Consider the following 19,296-nt stretch of genomic DNA (forward strand, 5'->3'; position numbering starts at 1 on the left):
TTTCATTTAATAAGGTTCGAGTTCTAAAGAAGGTGCTAGAGCTCATTATATGACCTACAGTCTATGACTGAGTCAGACATATTTTGCAAAGTTATACTCAGAGGTGGAAATGAACTGAAATTAATTTAGTTAGTGTACAATTTTGAGGTACTGGTGTTTTACATGAGAATTGCCATTTTGTGGGAATGAATGTTACATTTCAGAGAAAAATTGTGCCATTTTTATGCCTATGTGCAGTGACAGCCGTGGCTAGAGGCATTATGGTTTCAGTGTGTCCATCAGTACTATTCTCATGAATGCGATATCTTAGTAGCACCTTAACTGAATTTCTTCAAATGTAAGTAATGATAATACAATTGTGTAATAAACACTGACAGAGGTCATTATGCTGCATAATGACTACTTGTAACACAACATTGTTCTGAAACTACCAGTGGTGGGAGTAAAAGAAGCAGTAGCATATAGTGTAGAAGTAATGCATTCAAAATTGCTATTAAGTAAAAGTGCAAAAATATTGGCATCAAAATCAAAGTAAAGTAATGCAAAAATGCAATGCAGAATGGCCAGTTTCAGAATAATGTATATTTTATTATTGGATTACAAATATTGATCAGTTAATATGTACAGTGCTGGGTAGCTTAATCTGTAATAATACATAATAATGTATTATATTTTATATTAATAATCTGAATTCAGAGTAACAATAGCTGTCAAATAAATGTAGGGCAATAAAAAGTACAATATTTGCCTCTGAAATGCAGTGGAGAAGCATAAAGTGTTACAAAATAGAAATACTGAAGTCAAGTACAAAGTACAAAATTGTATTTAATTAGAGCACTTAAGCATTTGAGTAAATGTATTTAGTTACTCTCCACCCCTGCCCCTCACAAACATTACTTTATAAATGCAGGACTTTTACACAGTGGACATGCTTTTACTTGATTAAGAAATCCAAATACTCTCTCCACTGGCAACCATCCATTTTTACCACTGATACTACTTCTTTACTTAATATTTAACGAGGTACTTTACATTGATGTTACTCACTGTCTTACTGCTGATTGGTCTGAGACTGTGCACTCGGAGCGGGAACGCGCCTGGGAACGCGCACACTGCAGAGCGTCTTTTTCGTTTCCATGGAAACCGCGGACGGCAACACAGCACGGAGCGAGAGCTGTCCGACTCTGACTCTACTTTCAAACGCCAGAATCTCACCTTTAACTTTTCAACGACGTATTCTGGACATTCAAGGAGCTCTCACTTCTGCCACAATTACCGCTTTGGTAATTTGGTGAGTAACTAGTTAATATTTTTGCGTTTGAAGCTCTAGCTAATACCACCGAGTGGGTTACCTGTGAGGGGAAAAGGCGGCTTTCTTGACTAAATGAAACTTTATATTGTTCCGCCATTTGCCTACTGAATTGCTTTGTAAAGCCATGTGGTATCTCATGCAAACTTTCTGAGCGTTATGAATTTACTTTCACGTGCAGTAAGTCGATTAGTTTAAGCATGTAATCGATGCCAGCTCACCATCGATACAGCTACGAGCAACAATGACTTTTTAAAAGACCTGCACCTGTGCTCCTGGACACGTTTGGCGTTTAATAAAACGGGAGATGGTGCTGTGAGAGTGTACACATAGTGGACTTTGATTGCTAGTGGATGCACAGGCGAACGGATAGCTAACATTTAACTGAATCAAGCTGTTGAGCTATTTCTACTCTACACCTCTTTTTAGTGTAAAACTCCGTAGTTGGAATGAGCTTGGAGTAATTACCCTGCATGTTTGAATTACTGTTTTTGTTTTAAAAGGTAGTTTTTAAAGTTTCGTTTAAAAAAATTGTTAAGGGAGAAAACAATAAAAATACTTTCAGCTTAATTTCACTATATTTATTTCTGTCTACTCTGTGCAAAACACAGGTATTGAACATATGGAAGTGGGTTCTTTTGGGGGGTTTACTTCGGATGTTGTGTACTACATATATCATTAAGCCATACAAGGCAAATTTGTGATATTAGGCTATACAAATAAAATAGATTTGACTTAAGTCCTTTGTGCAAAGTTGCTCACTTATAATTCTAATTTGCATGAATCATTCCTTGCAACAGTCACTAAATTTATTTCTGTCATATATTTCAGCAGTGGTACAGCTGAATGACCCTGGAAGTTTCCTCCGGGAAGAGAGATGGAAAATAGCTCTCAAACACTGCCACCCTCCTCCCCATGTCCCACCACTTTTGGAGTGTCACTACCTTTTTCCTCCTCGCCACAGCAGACCTGCTCCAACAGTCGTATTTCGCTCCCACTTTCACCTATTTCATTCCCCCCATCCCCTACCTCACTTTCTCCAGCAACAGCAGAGTCCATTCACTCTTCCTCCCCGCTTTCATACTACACAGCATCTCAGTGCCTCGAAGGACAAAACATACAATGCGTCAGCTCTGCAAACATATCTGACCAGGATGACCTGACCTGCCTCAGCTGGCTGCATCAGAGAGGCAACCTACTACCACTGCAGCCCCTTCCCAAAATGACACCAGTGCCTCAGCTAGAGTCCTCTTCACCTACTCAGCCTCTTCCACCTGCCTTGTCCAAGCCACCCTACTCCTTCAGTAGTCTGATTTTCATGGCAATAGAAGATTCACCAGACAAGAGGCTTCCAGTGAAGGGCATCTATGAATGGATTGTGAACAATTTCCCCTACTACAGGACAGCCTCTGGAGGCTGGAGGAACTCTGTGAGACACAACCTGTCCCTGAGCAAGAGCTTCTGTCGCATTCAGAGGGACAAGAGCCAGGTGGGGACATAGCTCTCGGTTTCCACATTAAGAGTAACAGGGTCATTTATCAAGTATAGAGACTGTGCCTAAATTATAGGAGAAAAGTTCAAAAGTATCTGAAAACACTATCCTTGAGCAACACACTGAATCTAGATGTGTGGCTTTGTAGCGAAGTCAGCAATTAAACTGCCCTAGAGGGAAATTATTATAATGTACTCCACATGTTGGGGTTGTTATATAGTCTAATGTGTCAGTTTTGCTTAAGACTAACATCTTTGCATGGGTGGTGCTGTTTGAGTGTTTCAAGTAGTTTTGTATTATTGTTTCAGTCAGTGGGGAAGGGATCACTGTGGTGTGTTTGTCCAGAGTATCGGCCTGCGCTCCTGGAGGTGCTGAGGAAGACCCACAGTTATCACAGCACTAACAGCAATCTGATAAACAAGCCTGCACTGTGAGTATAGTCACACAGGTTAAGTGTACATTAGAAATTCCCAAGTGTTCAATTGATCATTATACTGCATTAAATAAATAAAAAGCAAGCAGCACCTTGCATCTGGGTTAACTGTATTTACTTTATGACTAAAATAAGTGATTACTAAAGGTGGAGTAGATACATTTTTATGTTCATTGAGTCTTGGTTTGTTAATAGCCATTAGTCAAAGTCAATTCTAAATATTAATGGTGGTACAATTAGTTTATTACTTATTAAAAATAAAATCATTTCACAGAACTTTTGATAATCAGTTAAGTCACTTATCCAATGAAAATGCTCAACATTTGCTTTAACCAGCTTCTAAAATGTGAGAATTTGCTGCTTTTTCAGATTTTAATATATTTGAATTTCGGGCTATTGGTCAGACAAAACATCAAATTTAAAAAACTTTTCCTTGGAATCTTTCAAATTGCAATGGGCATCTATGTTTTCTGTTTTTTTTATAGACAAACTGATTAATAGATTTATTGTAAAAATAGGAAGATAAATAACCATTAGTTGCAGTCCAACTAAATGGGTGTGTTTTTCTGTTAATACACTGCATTTTTCTGGATTACCTTGTAGCATGAGCTGTAAGTATGATTTTCCTGTAGTGGGTGAGGTGCTTCTGAATAATTTTACATGTTAATAACACTCTGGCTTTGAGGTGTATTTTAACATTACTTTAGATTTTATGTAGTTGTCTAACTATCTCGGCATGTTGTGTGCAGGTTTGAAGGAGCTGACTATGGGATGCCTGCAGTGTGTGACCCTATGGAGATCTCAGGTTCGTGATGAGGAGACTCACAGCAGGCTCATTTTACTTAATAAGCACATTAACATACATATTTGACCCTTTATGAATTTCTTTTGGTCTACAATGTATTTCATCACTGGAGTAACAGCTCTCTGTGACACTTTTATTACCTGCAGCTTTTCTCCGTCTCTGCAGCTTTCTCAGCATGCAACATTGTTCTTGTGTTTGTGTTCAGTTGTCATGGCAACATCCCTCCATAACCATGGCAACCTAGCAATAGTCTAGCTTAGTGTCCTTTATGTCCCTTCGTTTTATTTCCGAGCCTATGCACTATATTGGCCCACGTGTCCTCTGAAGAATCTGACAATTGGTTGTTCAACCAGTTATTAATATTTGTGTCGTACCATGTGACTCATATTCTGCTTATTTGTCTACTTGTTTGTTTGTTATTTAGACCCCCTTTACATACTATATGGTCACAGTAGTTACTCTTCCTGGGGTTCACATAAATATATTTGAGATACTTGAGCGACAAAGATTACACATAAGACACATACTATGACATTCCCATACTTAATGTAATTAAGTAATTCTTGATAGTACATAAGAAAAGTACTAAGACAAAAACAACAACATGATGATTCAAATCATTTCTAGTAGATAGCTACATCTACATAATACTTATCCCCTCTCAGAGAAATTAAAAATAAATCAATTAGCAACTTAATCCACTAAATCCCAAGTAAAAGTGGGACAGATAACATCCATAATCACATCTTAAAGAACAAAACAATCCTATATTAAGCAACAAAATTTCTTCCATAAACAGGTACAATCTTAACTTTTGGTTAAAATGTGTTGAATTACTTTGTGAAATCAAGAAAAAAAATGGTAATGGATTCCATGCCACCATTGCTCAATAACTGACTGTTCTCTGTATTAAACTATCTGGAGGTAACAGAAAGTTACCCTCTGTAAAGTAATGATGCCTGAAAAAAAACAGGTTTGAATAAAGTATTTCGGAGGTTGTAATTACCATGATATTTCTTATTAAGCACACTAAAGAGTAACACAGTTTTTTACGCCAAAACAAAAGCTCTTTCACTGCCCATATAGAACAAGGATTGATATGGGCAGTGAAATGTCATTCGTACTATTTTATTATCTATTAATATTACTTTCTGTTGTGTTGGACCAAATTACTGAACAGTAGTCTAACTGTGTCAATACTAATACTTGTATTAAACGTTTGGTCGAACAGCTGGGCATAAATTTTATACACTGTTTTATGAAAACCTGATATTCCTTTTTTCTTTTATTGCTCATGCAGATCCTCTTTCTCACACCCTCCTCCTTTCTACCACCTCACCCCAAACCCTGACCACTGATAACCCAACTTTTGCTGAAAACGCACCGTGCCCTTTGACCCCGGATAATGAGGAGCTTGTCACCATGGAGTCGGTTGATTACCAGCAGGAGGTCAACGAGGAGATGGAGAAGGACCCTCTGTCAGATAGCGGGTACATCGAGTTACACTACTACCAGTCTCACCAGTACCAGTACCTGGTGCTGCCAGGTGACACCGAGCTGGACCTGGAGACTGTGGAGATCCTTCAGCTGGATGCCGAGGCCCAGGAGGCTGCTGGGTCACTGCTGGACCTAGCCGGTGGTGGATATTAATTTGATTTCCCATTTAACAGTCACAACTGATGCAATGCTTCAAAAAACCAACATAAATGGGATTTATGTTGGTTTGGATGGAGTGATGATGTTTGGTAAATTGTTGCTACTTCCTAAGATGGCGACACTGCCCTAAGGCTTGTGTATTGTGTATTTAGATAACAATATAGTTCAACTTTACTGGTGGACTAACAAGACTATGGATCACATTACTTCACATGTATTCAGGCACTTTCAGCACAGAAGCTGAATTTACCACCATACCATGCCATACATAAACAACCTGGACAAAGACTTGAGAGTGCAATGTTAGGATGAGATACATGGACAAAATTACACTCTGAGATTTTAAAATGAGGGGAAAGTATTAATAGAGTATGGTCTTCAATATAATAAGTTTTTAGGGTTTCCACTGTGATTTTAAACAGATCAAGTTCATTCTCAGGGGTGGAAGGAGTGCTTTGTTCCAACTCAAGTAAGTAGGATTTATATAGCGTTGGAACCTGCACAAGGAAGTACAAATGTAGCTCTTTGGAGAAATACATTGAGCAGTACACTGACTCATATCCACACTGCTACCATTTCAATATGAATATGTCTTACCAACCAACTCTTCTCCAATTCTTCTAAGTGGTTACCACCTTTTCTTTATAAGAATGTTTTCTTGCCACATTGTGGGAGAAAAAAAAAAAATTTTAAAACAACCTTAAGTTGAATATCTTGCCCCTTAACAACATTGTTATTGTTCTGAAAATGCTGTCTTTCTAAAAGTAGTTGTGTGTAATACTTATCAAAAAATACTTTATTTATAATGTAGTTCCAATTGTAGATTGTACTCAAAAAGTGGGAAAGCACTACACAGTTACAATAAGTACTTCCAATTTTATATCTAAGTAATTTCTTCATACCCATTGTCATTCTTCAGATCATGTTTGCTACAGTTGATTTTATGTACATGATGTTATGTTACTGAGCCCTGAAAGTCTTTAGTTATCTGTTAAATTGAAAACCTGGATATGATCTTGTAAGCTAAGCTAAGCTGCCTTCAATCAGGAATAGTGTGTTTGGAATTTTGAGTTAAAATGTAAGATGAACTCACTGCCATTTAAACCATCTTATATTTCAGGATACACTGAATATCTGTTTGTAAATTGTATGTATTTTAAAATGCTATAGATTTTGTAATCTAACAAATAAAATCTGTCATGCTGTTATTATGAATTAAAATCGCCTGATTTTATGTTTAGACAACATACCAGTTTCATTTTGATAGCATTGCAGTTTACTACAGTGTTAGGCCACATAAGGTCAGGAGACGCCTGGGCCAGACCCCTAGTTTTCCTGCAGTTCTTATTGGAAAATTCACAAAAAGAGGCAAAAATAACTAACGAAAAGCATAACAACCACAAACAGATGCCAACAGTCTAGGTGTCTTGCATGTAGGTTTTTCAGCCCACTGAATGTTGTTGCTGTTTATGTGAATTTCACCATTAGATGGCGTAACATTCACAGTCTATAGGATCAAGTACAATCTGCTACATATTTACATGAATGTCCACAAACAACAACATGTTGCTAAGCTACGGATTTCATCCGCGGAAATCTCTCGGATATGATTTGTATACGCAAAACTCCTGTTTTACATTACCTGGTCGGTAGTTCCGCATTCGTAAGCGCACATCAAAAACCACATCTCCCACAGCTATGACGCACTATATTTGGAACACTGGGTAACGTAGTTCATAGACAGGCTTAAGTACCAGAAGGAAATCCCATTTAAACTACTTTTCCCTGAAGGCACTGCGCGGGCTGAAAACGGAAGTGTATGAGTTTCGTGTAGGAAAAAAGTTCTCACGGTTGTTTTCATGCCAGTGTATAAAAGTTAGGTTTGAGTCGTTTGTCAACTCTCATGAGATTGTGTTGAAGCCGTTTGAAGACACAACAGGTAAAATTACATTGTGAAACAGCAGCTAACACAACGAGAGAAGCTATTTTCAAGTTTATTCGGGGATAATCATCTTCTGCAGCTAACGACGTATACATATTTGGGCTTTTTTTTTAAATTGTTTTTATTTGAGTACATGCGGACATACAAGGCTGTTAGCTATTAAGTTGTATTGCCAATAATTATGGGCTTTAGCTGTCGAAGTTAGCTTTTTAGCTTTTCAAATACATCAATACAATGCGTTAGAGAGCTACTTAGATTAGCTGTCCTGGTACCAGTGCTGCCATCGTAGCCAACACCGATGCAGCGATAGGTGGCTGCTGCTAAGACCCAGTGATGTAAATTATGGTAGTGTAGGTACTGTAGAGTCTAGTTTATATCTTGTGGTACTTGTTCATTACAAAGTGCAGGCAGATTAAAAAGTTTGGTTTGCTGTCATAGCTGCTCAACCAGATCTTTGACACTCACGGCAGAAAAATGCTTGGTACGCTACCTTCCTGAAAGCCACACCTCTGAGGTGTTGGGTTTTTACTGAGAGGAGAGAGCGAGATTTATGTGTTATAATCAAACTTAAGCTGTTATGAAAGCAACTCACTGTGTTACTCACGACGGGAGAGGGCATCCTCCTCAGACAGCAGCAACAATGAAGTCCTTTGAAACAGCTAAGATGAGCAGGGTATCAGAGAGCATTCAGAATCTATTTGCTGGAGGCAAAGCAGCATGACACCCATAAGAGCATCCCACAGTCAGCTTTACACAGAGCTAAATATTGTTTCTCATGGAAGGATCAGTGCATGTCTGATTGTTCAGTATGCACAGGCCTACAGAAATTGTATTTAAGCAAGTGGGTAAACAGACTTCACTGTAATTATCACCCAAATAATGTATCTTAGTGAAGCTGGAAAGAAAATCAGTTCCATGGTTCAGCGGAGTGATCTTTCCTTAAGGCCTTAAGGCTTACAACTAATGGCTGTTGTCATTATTGATTAATTTACTGATTATTTTTCCATAGTTTTCTTTTGACCAAATTTTTTGTTAGATGATTTCCATTCTGGTGATCAGTAGAAAAAGACACATTTCAAGTCAAACTGCAACAGTTAGTTGCTCAACAGAAAATTAATTAACTATTGTGAGTATCAAACTATCATTTCAGTCATTCAAAAAAGGCAAAAACAATGCCAAACATTTGCTGATTACACCATCTCAAATGTGAGGATTTGATTATCTTCTTTGCCCTCTATGATTGTAAACTGTATATCTTTCAGTTTTGAACTGTTGGTCAAGACATCTGAAGCCATCACCTTGTGCTGTGGGAAATTGTAACAGGAATTTCTTTCTGACATTTTATAGACAAAACAATTAATCAAGAACATTATTGGCATAGTAATCAATGAAAATCATTTTTAGTTGCAACCCTAATTCCATGTGTCACAGTTGATCAGAATTAATATTTTTCATTAGTTTAATAATTAATAACTCTATTGTGAAGTGCCCATCACAAGTAACAAGCTTAAAGCAATGTCTTCGAATAGCTTGTGACCAGCTAACACAAAAAATGAAAGAAGAAAAAAGTTCTTATAATGTAATAACAAGACTTTGTATGATAACTTTAAATACAGAAAAGCAAGCACCTTTGTTGTGTTTGGTAAATATCAGTAAGTATTTAAGCGATTGGCAAAATTTGAATTGAATAATTCTCTATTGTAGACTAGAAGGGACTTTTAGGGGAATCATTTAGTGCTGAACTTTTTCTTTTAATTTTATAACAAATTAATTGTTAGTGATTTATCAAGACGAAATGTCAAGGATTCACTATTACTACTATTACTACTTTACTTTTCTATCATTGTAAATTAGTATTTGTTTGGGGATGTGGACTTTTAATTGTCACTTTAGTCAGTTATTGACTACATAATGAATCCACAGATAAACCAATAACAAGTAGTACAAATAAATTAGTTACAACTCTAAAATCGCTCCAGTACTAATATCAACCTGGTGTTTTTGTGTTTGATTTCCACAGCGACTATTACCTCTGAAGGATGAGGGGTGAACCAGGCGCAGTTCAGATTGTCACCGTGTGTAAGGAGGATCACTCCTTTGAGTTGAACACGGAGGCTTTGGCTAAGGTTCTGTTGGCTCCTGAGGTCCGAGACAAACATGTGGTGGTGCTTTCAGTGGCTGGAGCCTTCAGAAAGGGAAAGAGCTTCCTGCTTGATTTCATGCTCCGTTACATGTACAGAAAGGTGAGTCTCATGATCTTAACAGTAACATGATCTTTGTCTCACCTCTCCATACATTATATCTGTCTACCTTACTCAAGAGGCCACAACCAAAAATTGATGCTGAAATGTTATGTATGTTTGACTAGAGCTGAAATGAGCCAGTTAATCAACAGATAATTAATCTGCAACTGTTTTGTTAATAGAGTTATGATTTAAAGAATAACATTCTATTATAAGAAGAGATTCGGGGAAGTCACGGCAGGTGATACTGACTAATTCCCCCTCTTGTGTTGAAGGAACCTGGAAGATTAATAGTGCGTGGTTGGCGTGAAGCAGTCATACAACGTGAATAGCCATCCCTGATTTAAAATGTGAACTAGCCAGTTTACTGAACAGAGAATTAAGAGAAAGAATCATTACCTTTGTTAAGGGGTGGAGGCTGTGTGAAAGCCCTCTAAACTAACTTCACTTGAAACTAACTTCAGTCTTAGCATTACATTTGCTGTGTTTTGCTAATTGATAAATCTCATCGATTTTGATGATTCCTTCCTGAAATGGCCGAACTTGGGATACCTCATTAATTTTTCTGTCAACTACACAGTGCAGTGAAGTGAAATAAAAGAACTAACAGAGGAGATAATTCTGACCTGACAGGTCTACACTGGATTATGTATATTTTTGTGTTGTAAAATATGTAGAACAATGGGACTTTCCATTTACAGTTCAGCGTAAAATGCCTGCTGCTGCTGCTGCTGCTGCTGTATTCTTGGAAGTACATGACAATACATGAAATTTGAATAAGCCTCAAGATGTACATACACTTGAGTTTTACTGAACACTCAGCCTGACCCTGACAAGTTTTGAAGGTGTAATTTGTGCTCTGCAGGGGGATGAAGAATGGCTGGGTCAGGATGATGAGCCACTGACTGGATTTTCTTGGAGAGGTGGTTCGGAACCAGAGACAACGGGCATCCAGCTGTGGAGTGAAGTTTTCCTCGTCGAAAAGAGTGATGGCACAGAGGTACTCCAACGTTTTATTTCATTATTTATTTATGTATTGTGTATTATGTGTGTCAACAGACAAAGCACTCTTTACTGAAAAAGAATTTAATAGTTGATTATATCATTACATTTCTATAAAAGTTCCTGATGAGATGATTAACAATTTTTTCCTTTCAGCATACAACTGCTATTCTCTTATTAACATTTTTACCCTTGAATTTTCACAGAATATTATTCAACAATAATTTTGATAAATTGATTAATTATATTTAAGGTTTTGATCAAGCAAAAAAATGCCAAACATTCTCTGGATCTAGCTTCTTAAATGTGAGGATTTGCTTTTTTTCTGTTTTTGTTACTGTAAATTTAATCTGTTTTGGATTATTCCAAGTAATTTGATGATTTTACCTTGGGTTTCAGGAAATAAATCCAAAGTTTTTTCATTATTTTTCTGATATTTTATACACTTAACAATTAATTGATTAATTGGAAAAATGATTTACAATGAAAACAATCGTTAGTTCTACCCTATTCAAGAGAATGGTTTGTTCTTGCTACAGTTGAAGAAGTAGTAGTAGTAACGCTGCCATACACTATTTGTAGCTCTACATAAGCCATAATTAGTCCTGTAATTTACCCTGTTCTTTCACTTTTTAATTGTTCATAATCTGAAGGATATATCCTATTAAAAAAACAGCTGTTAAAAAGACAGAAAAAGGAGTATAACATCCATATTGAAACCAAAGGCATCATGTTGCATGTTTTGTCTCTCTGCTGCTGTAGGTGGCTGTGGTGTTGATGGACACTCAAGGAGCATTTGATAATCAGTCCACTGTGAAGGACTGTGCCACCATCTTTGCCCTCAGCACCATGACCAGCTCAATGCAGGTGACTGTTCTCCTCTGATTGTCACTGATTAAACATGTTTTCAATATTCTTGTACTGTATCCTTAATTAGTTTCTATTTCGTAGATCTACAATCTGTCGCAGAACATTCAAGAGGACGATCTGCAGCAGCTACAGGTCTGTTTACATTAGCAAGAGTTAACGTGATGATGTCTGCAGGTATTTTGATGTGCTAGTGAAGAATGTTTGAAAATTTCCACCTAGGAGAACGTTTATTTTCAGCCATATGATTTACTCTTAATTTTTAAGACGCATGATGTGAAATATAAAGATCTTAAAGCTTTTTGGGGGGATTTTTGCATCTCGGTACTAATTTCGCAAAATGGTTGCCTCCTCCTCACAGCTGTTCACGGAGTATGGTCGTCTTGCTATGGATGAAATCTTTCAGAAACCCTTCCAGGTAGGAGAAACCTTTTTCTGATGATGGGCATGTATCTGATTGTTTTTGTTTCTCTGTTTCATCATTTTTTATTTAACATCTCTCCATTCCTCCTACAGTCTTTGATGTTTCTGATCAGGGATTGGAGCTTTCCCTATGAATACACCTACGGGTTTAAAGGAGGGAATGAATTCCTCGATAAACGGTTACAGGTACCACTGATGCCTCATTGATATGACAGAGTATGATTAATATACTTGGACTTCAGCTAAATACAAATAAAGAACTGCACATACAGTTATCTTAAATTCTGTGTTCGGAGTTTGGGATTTCATCTTGCTATGTATTGTTTTTCAAAGGTTAAGGAGGCCCAACACGAGGAGCTGCAAACAGTGAGGGAGCACATCCATTCATGCTTCACCAAAATTTCCTGCTTCTTGTTACCGCACCCTGGGTTGAAGGTTGCCACCAGCCCTGCATTTCAGGGACAACTTAGCGGTAAAATCCCCCGTTTTCCATGCTGTTGTACTTTGTTTAAGCTTGGTATTTAGCAGAATGTCAAATACACTGAGTGTTGTTCTGACTGTTGTTATATTTACTTTGTCAGATGTGGCCCCAGATTTCAAAGAACAGCTGGCGAGTCTGATTCCTAAACTGCTGCATCCGGATCGTCTGGCTGAGAAAGAAATAAACGGAAACAAAGTCACATGCATGGGCCTGCTTGAGTTCTTCAAGGTATAATCAGTCAGTCCTGCTGACCTTTGATCAGTTTTTTACATTATATCTGAAATTGTTTCATTTTTGTCATACCAGGCTTACATCAAGATTTACCAGGGAGAAGACTTGCCACAGCCAAAGACTATGCTCATGGTATGTGTAGGATTAACATAAATGTGAACAAGCTGCTCATTTGTCCTGTCAACTAGGAGCTGGAGTAATATTGATTGATTTGACATATCCCTGTCTGTCTCACCAGGCTACAGCAGAGGCCAACAACCTGGCAGCTGTGGCAACAGCCAAAGATCAGTATTACAAGAACATGGAGAAGGTGAATTCAATTGGATGTGAAAGACGATTTTTTAGTCATAAATCTTTCAACTGAGTAAATATACTAGACACCACACTGAATGACAGATCAGTAATGATCTGGTGGTGGACAACCCTGTAAATTCCACGATAACAGCAAATGTTCTTGAACCAAAAGAAATATGGACGGCAACCAGCAATTTGCATTTTTATATGCTGTGACATTGAGCTGAAAAGGCCAAAAAGAGGAGAAAAAAAATTTGGGAGTTTGGGTGGGATCCTCCATTTCAGTTGTGTAGTACACATCACAAGCATATTTGCTTGCCATTCTTTTTCTTTTGCTTCTTTATCAGTACGTCTTCCTCAGGAAACACACAAATCAAACTCAACTCTAACTCAAACATGTTTAAAAAAAACCTTTTTGAGAACAACTTGCAGAAACTTCATTTGAAGATCTGAGATTAGAATCTTTCTATATCACGCTATATGATGTTATCTGCCAAAACTGTCAACAGACCCTAGTACATCTTGGTCCGATCAGTCACCACATCCTAATCACATCATAAGTCATAATGTGTGTTCCCTGCTTTAACCCTCTTTTCTCTTTGTTTTTCTTCTCTAAGGTGTGTGGGGGAGACCTGCCTTATGTGTCTCCTGACTCTCTGGAGGAAAAGCATCAATTTTACTTCCGAGAGGCTCTCCATGCCTTCTCGTCCACAAAGAAGATGGGTGGACAGGAGTTTTGTGATCGTTACCAAGCACAGCTGGAAAAGGAGCTAGAGGAAATGTGGCAGTCTTTCAGCAAGCACAATGAGGTAAAGGACTATTCCGAAAACATAACATTTAAACTGCGTCTATTTAATTTACAATTTTCTTTGAAATATTTAATTATTAAGCGTTAAGAGTTAAACATCTGAATCTTAAACACAAGTACTTGATACACATGGGTGTTTTTTGCAATGACATGATGTCAGGATTGTTCCTAACCATCAGCTTTTTTCTCTTTGTTGTAAAAGTCAAAAAATCTCTTCAGCGCCTTCCGGACACCTGCAGTGCTGTTTGTCTTGGTGTGCCTCCTCTACGTTCTGTCAGGCGTGTTGCTCTTTGTTGGCCTATCTACCTTCGCCTTGGTGTGTGACTGTACTCTGGGCGTGGTCATGGTGGCCATGCTGACATGGGCCTTCATCCGCTACTCTGGTCGGTACCATTCTGTAGGAGGAGCCATCGACCAGGCTGCAGGTGTTGTCCTGGAGCAGGTGAGGCCAGTTTTTGTCAGCTGATGTCTTTCTATCTGTATGGGTGTCACAGCTTTCAGTTTGACATTGCAGTAAAATTTGTTTCAATGCATGCACACATTAAAGCCACTAGAGGGTGCTATTATGTTTGAAAGAAGAACAAACACAATTCAACAATCATAGAATAAAAGAAATCTAGTGTTTGACTCACCTGCCAAAAACTGGTCAACAAAAACAGCATATGGTGTGATGCTAACTTCCAGGTTGGCCTACGAAATATATCATCCCTGCAGCACTCTATTAAACAGCTGAAGAATGTTCCTGGGCTTAGATCAGGTCATATCTGATCTTTTGTCAATAATGAATTTGGTGTCAAGAGAAAAATGCCAATAGTCATACAGCTGCCTGAAATCAAAGGTTAACCATGAACTTATTTGTTCACAATCTGAGTCCCTCGATGCACCACACATTTGGGCAGGTAACTAGTTCAAACACGTACTCTGGGCGTGGTCATGGTGGCCATGCTGACATGGGCCTTCATCCGCTACTCCGGTCGGTACCATTCTGTAGAATGAGCCATCAAGTTCAAACATGGTTTTGCCTTGTGCCTGTAGATGTTCCTACATTTAAAGGCTGCCAGAGAAATGTTCTGTTTTATGCAAAAATACATTACATTGCTGAAGATATAGATGCTCTAACTTCCATTTCAAAATGAATTTAACAATTCCCTTTCACATAACATCTAGTCATTGAATTGTGTGTTAGTTTTTTTTTTTTTGATTGAGCTTTGATTAAATAAAACACACAAAATTATTAATGTATGAGTTGGATCATCAACAGAGAGTCTAAGAGCCCTAACAGCCCTTAGCGGCTGGTTCATTACTTACACAAGACCATTGATTTACCACACCCTGGCAGGGTTAAAAACATGACAGATGAGAGTGCAAGGATTCAATTAATTAACCACAACATAAAAAAACTGAGGTCAGCGAATGTTGCAGCATGCACTTCACGCTACACGCAGTCAAACAAATTCTCTTTTTTGTGTGTTTTCAGGCCACTGTTGTGTTGAACAAGTCGAGAGGGACAAGCACTGGTGACAAGAAGAAATCCAGTTAGAGGACCTCTGAACCTTCATAATCTCGATGCAATGCAACCAGCACACAACACAAGCACACAGTCAGCACTAAAGCCTTATCATGCCACTCACTGGAACAAACGTGCAGCTAAACCACATTGGCTCAAGGTACAAATATGATGCCAATTCACCAGCATCTCTTATTATGCACGTTACTCTGCCTATGAAAGTCCAGACTTATAAAAAGGTGACTGGATTCATTGAGGAAGGGAATTAAACTATCCCAGTTCCTCTCATCCATACTTCGAAAATTGATACTGCCATCATTTTACAATTTTACATTTGGTCTAAATGGACAAGTCAATGTTTACTTTTAAACAAAAAAAACACTTTTTTTCTGTCTCAGCTAAATGCATCTTATGTGGCTGTATATTGTTCAGACAGGGGTAGTCAGGTGCTTTTCAAACAAAGCTTTTGCAGTATATCTTTAAAAATGGCTTTAAAGCTTATACATTTATACATATTTCTTTGTCACTATATTTTTTTTACTTATTGGCCTTAAACATTCCATTAAGTTTGTAGATTTGCTTTATATTTGATATAAACTAGCATTACCTACATTGAAAGAAGAGGATACGCACTTTGTATTTAGCCCAGCAGATTTTGGAAGCTGCATGTAATGGGAGTTCAGTTGTTTCAAGTGCTTTGTCATTTAGTCCTTGACAGAAACATGTTAGACTTTGTAGATTTTGATACTTTATAATAGATTCTTTGAGATAAATTATATATAGGAACTTATATTCTGCAAAACTTTCCAACTCCAAAGATAAGAGATTTTTGTAATACTTAAAGGTGTTGACCGACCAACATAATAAAACTAGCAACCAGTCAGCCAAAGAGACCACTTGTGTTGGAATTATACTTTGGCCTTGTCACTTCAGACATCAGTAAATATAAGCTAAAATATAGCCTGTAAACAAGAGTTTTATTAAAAGTTTAGAAATGCCAAAAAAAAAAAATTCTCAATCATTGTAAGTGCCGAACACATATGGAACAAATAACAAGCAGAATATTCAAATAGACCAAAATATGACAGAAACAAGCAGTAGAGTCCTACAGTAAATGGGACTGTGCGCCTTTCCCCCTATGCTTTTTGTACCCGCACCTCAGTTTTCAAAAAGTATACAGCACTTGGATGGATTATTTTCAAATTTGGTTGCTGTCAAAAATCCCTAACATGCTGTCATGTTAGTATGTTCGCATCTGAGAAATTATTTTCTGATGTAATTTTTAATAGCAACCTGTGCAAAAACACTAGTGTGTAAGCAACACTACTGATGCAGTATAAAAAGTTCACATTGTTGATCTTGCTTCAAGCAAAGGGGATATTACAACTTTTTCACAGTTAAAACTTTGTCAGAGTAAAACTTGTTTTCGGTAAAATAGTGATTATACATGGTGATCAATCCAGCCTGAAAGTATTGCATGCTGGGGTCAAAGCTTTGCTTCAAATGACTGATAGGAAAATTAAATCATTAGGATTAAATCAAAGGAAAAATGACAAATTTGGACTAACTTGTTTCCTAGGTGCTTGTTTACATGCAGCCATTTAACCAATCCATCAAAGGTATTTTTCAAAAATCAGACATAGAGAGAATTAAAAAGGTGGAGTACACAGTGGATTTATCAGGTTTTATTTTTCCATTGTGGGGCCAAGCAGGGCGTCTCAGGCCAACTCAGAATGAATCAGGTATTGGATTAAAGGACTCTGATTATTTGCAACCATGCCCTACATCTCTGAATATGATAAAATGCAGGTTCTTTCAGAAACATTGGATTAGAGAGGTGGAGTGGCAAATATTTAGTATTATTAAACAGGTCTTTGATAATCCCACACGATTGTGTGATCTGAGAGCAAAAGTAGAATCCTGTTGACTGTCATGCTATTCTACATAGTGATCTTCAACAGCTAATATATTTTCTGTGCTCGAATACAGAGTGGAGATAAAAGCTGATTGACAGTGCTTTAATCACTCAGTAATTCCATGTTACTATAGAAGAATAAAGGGCCAAAAGTGACCATACAAATGTGGAGGATGAGAGACTTGGAAATTCTCAGTCCATGGTTTTTGACCATCATTTTGCACATTCCATGTCCCTTTTCCACAAGAGAAGGAAACTTCAAGATGTTTTACAAGCACATGCTATTGCACTTACCCTTCTCTCTCTTTGGTGCTTTTTGCACAGTGTTCATTCCAAAAGTAAATAAATGCATGCTATATTGGAGCAACGGCTATTGTAATCATCTCTTGCAGGGGTATGGTGGCCTTGACTTGAGAAATGCTGTTTTATAAAGAATAAACGCTTGAAACTGTCAGTGCATCCTTTCAATCTATTCATTCAACTGTTTTTACTTACATAAAGTGGCACCAGGGATGAGACTTTAAGTCATATAAAGGTTGTGTTTAACTCGAGGAGGACATAGGCTTGTTTTGAGGTCTGGAATCACACAGAATCACCAGCAGGTTCACCACTAGAGACACTTTGTGCGAGAAAGCAGTGATCAAAACCATCATTCATTTTACAAAAATACGAATTATGTCAGGCTTACATTTCATTTAGAGATTGTCTTTCAGTGTAAATGTGCAGCCACAAAATTGTACTTTTAACACCACTACCTTTACTTGGCAGCTGGTTACTTTTCAGTATAAGATTTCTCACGTAGACAGTAATGTTAGTTCATACATACATACAACATATTTTTCTATGTGATTGCAGACTGGCATGACATGTTATACATCTATAGACTAAATGTAGGGTTATGACAATGGATTGTGGTGCAAGAGGCTTTAGGTGTCCCCCAGACAATAAAATAAAATAATGAAATAAACAGCTCTGCCTTGGTATGAATCGACCTCAGGTGTGTCTATTAAAACGTCATGTTATCCTCTGTAGAAATGTGTGGATTCAGCTCCCCGCTTTATGTGTCGTTCTGGTCCCACTCCTCTCCTGCCACTGCCTGAAGTACCGCTGCCTCTCATCCTCACAGACCTCTCTGTGTCTTCTCTCTCCTCTCTCTCTCTCGATGCGTTGCCGTTTAAAAATCTGCTATAGCGAATTTCGTGTCCCTTGTTTCCTTATATGGTGATCAGCGTCGCGGCCCGACCCCTCCTTGCGCTGGGAGCGAGGCGCGTGCACCGGCCGCCGCCGCCGCTTGCCGTTCACTTCCATATTTGGAAGTGAGTTGAACAAGAACTGCACGGAGGGCAGGGGGGAGAGGAGGAGGCAGGGGGAAGAGGAGGAGGCAGGGAGGGCGGGGATGAATGGCGGAGAATTTCCTCCCACCCCGAAACCGCTTTGCGCAGAGCAGGCTTCTGAATGTCGGTCAAAGCAGCAACACACCCGCTTTACTTATTAATCACTCCTCACGCCACTGGTGTAATAATTAATAGAACGTATTTGAACCGATTCTCAAATTACAACACTGTTCACAATGATACCCACATACATGGCCTATTGGCTATATATATATATATAAAAAGAATATAGCTTCAACCATAATGTTCGTAATTCTATTGTACATCAAGTACTAAAGCACTGTTAAATACTTTTATAATATAGCATATCTGATATCACCAGGGATTTGTAGGTTTAGTCAAATAGCTATTACACAAACACATATTCCCATAATGCTCTCCGTTACTTGTTTAGTATGTTTGATTTCTCAACACATACTGTAACAATAAAATAATAAATACTGCCAATATCACTGGGAAAATAAGAAGTAAAAAAGACAAATAAATTATGAGTG

At 38.0% G+C, this 19,296-nt stretch overlaps 2 protein-coding genes across 3 annotated transcripts; both read left to right on the top strand.

The window, feature by feature from the left end:
* Positions 1-29: 29 nt before the first annotated feature.
* Positions 30-6,903, top strand: si:ch211-145o7.3 (forkhead box protein N2). Of its 2 annotated transcripts, none has more exons than XM_056383296.1 (5): positions 30-1,291; positions 2,141-2,798; positions 3,110-3,231; positions 3,984-4,039; positions 5,340-6,903. In XM_056383296.1, exons 2-5 carry the CDS (start codon positions 2,187-2,189, stop codon positions 5,687-5,689), a joined length of 1,140 nt encoding a protein of 379 aa, XP_056239271.1. In that variant the 5' UTR covers positions 30-1,291; positions 2,141-2,186; the 3' UTR covers positions 5,690-6,903. The 2 variants fall into 2 exon arrangements, with proteins under 2 accessions (XP_056239271.1, XP_056239272.1); XM_056383297.1 differs by having other exon boundaries at positions 2,144-2,798.
* Positions 6,904-7,498: 595 nt separating this feature from the next.
* atl3 (atlastin 3) lies at positions 7,499-17,862 on the top strand. Its single transcript, XM_056383772.1, has 14 exons — positions 7,499-7,634; positions 9,658-9,880; positions 10,746-10,880; positions 11,645-11,749; positions 11,834-11,884; positions 12,111-12,167; positions 12,266-12,358; positions 12,506-12,644; positions 12,754-12,881; positions 12,960-13,016; positions 13,123-13,194; positions 13,796-13,987; positions 14,189-14,428; positions 15,464-17,862. The coding sequence occupies exons 2-14, from the start codon at positions 9,677-9,679 to the stop codon at positions 15,524-15,526; spliced, it is 1,536 nt and encodes a 511-aa protein (XP_056239747.1). The 5' UTR covers positions 7,499-7,634; positions 9,658-9,676; the 3' UTR covers positions 15,527-17,862.
* The last annotated feature ends 1,434 nt before the right edge of the window (positions 17,863-19,296 follow it).

Source organism: Seriola aureovittata, chromosome 8, assembly GCF_021018895.1.
Source record: "Seriola aureovittata isolate HTS-2021-v1 ecotype China chromosome 8, ASM2101889v1, whole genome shotgun sequence".
Taxonomy (NCBI): Eukaryota; Metazoa; Chordata; class Actinopteri; order Carangiformes; family Carangidae; genus Seriola; species Seriola aureovittata.

Coding starts and splice junctions, on each gene's coding strand:
- atl3 (XM_056383772.1), top strand. CDS start 9,677: ATGAGGGGTGAACCAGGCGCAGTTCAGATTGTCACCGTGTGTAAGGAG. Junction 11,885..12,110: donor ACGATCTGCAGCAGCTACAG/GTCTGTTTACAT, acceptor TCCTCCTCACAG/CTGTTCACGGAGTATGGTCG. Junction 13,017..13,122: donor AGCCAAAGACTATGCTCATG/GTATGTGTAGGA, acceptor CTGTCTCACCAG/GCTACAGCAGAGGCCAACAA.
- si:ch211-145o7.3 (XM_056383296.1), top strand. CDS start 2,187: ATGGAAAATAGCTCTCAAACACTGCCACCCTCCTCCCCATGTCCCACC. Junction 2,799..3,109: donor TTCAGAGGGACAAGAGCCAG/GTGGGGACATAG, acceptor TTATTGTTTCAG/TCAGTGGGGAAGGGATCACT. Junction 4,040..5,339: donor TGACCCTATGGAGATCTCAG/GTTCGTGATGAG, acceptor TTGCTCATGCAG/ATCCTCTTTCTCACACCCTC.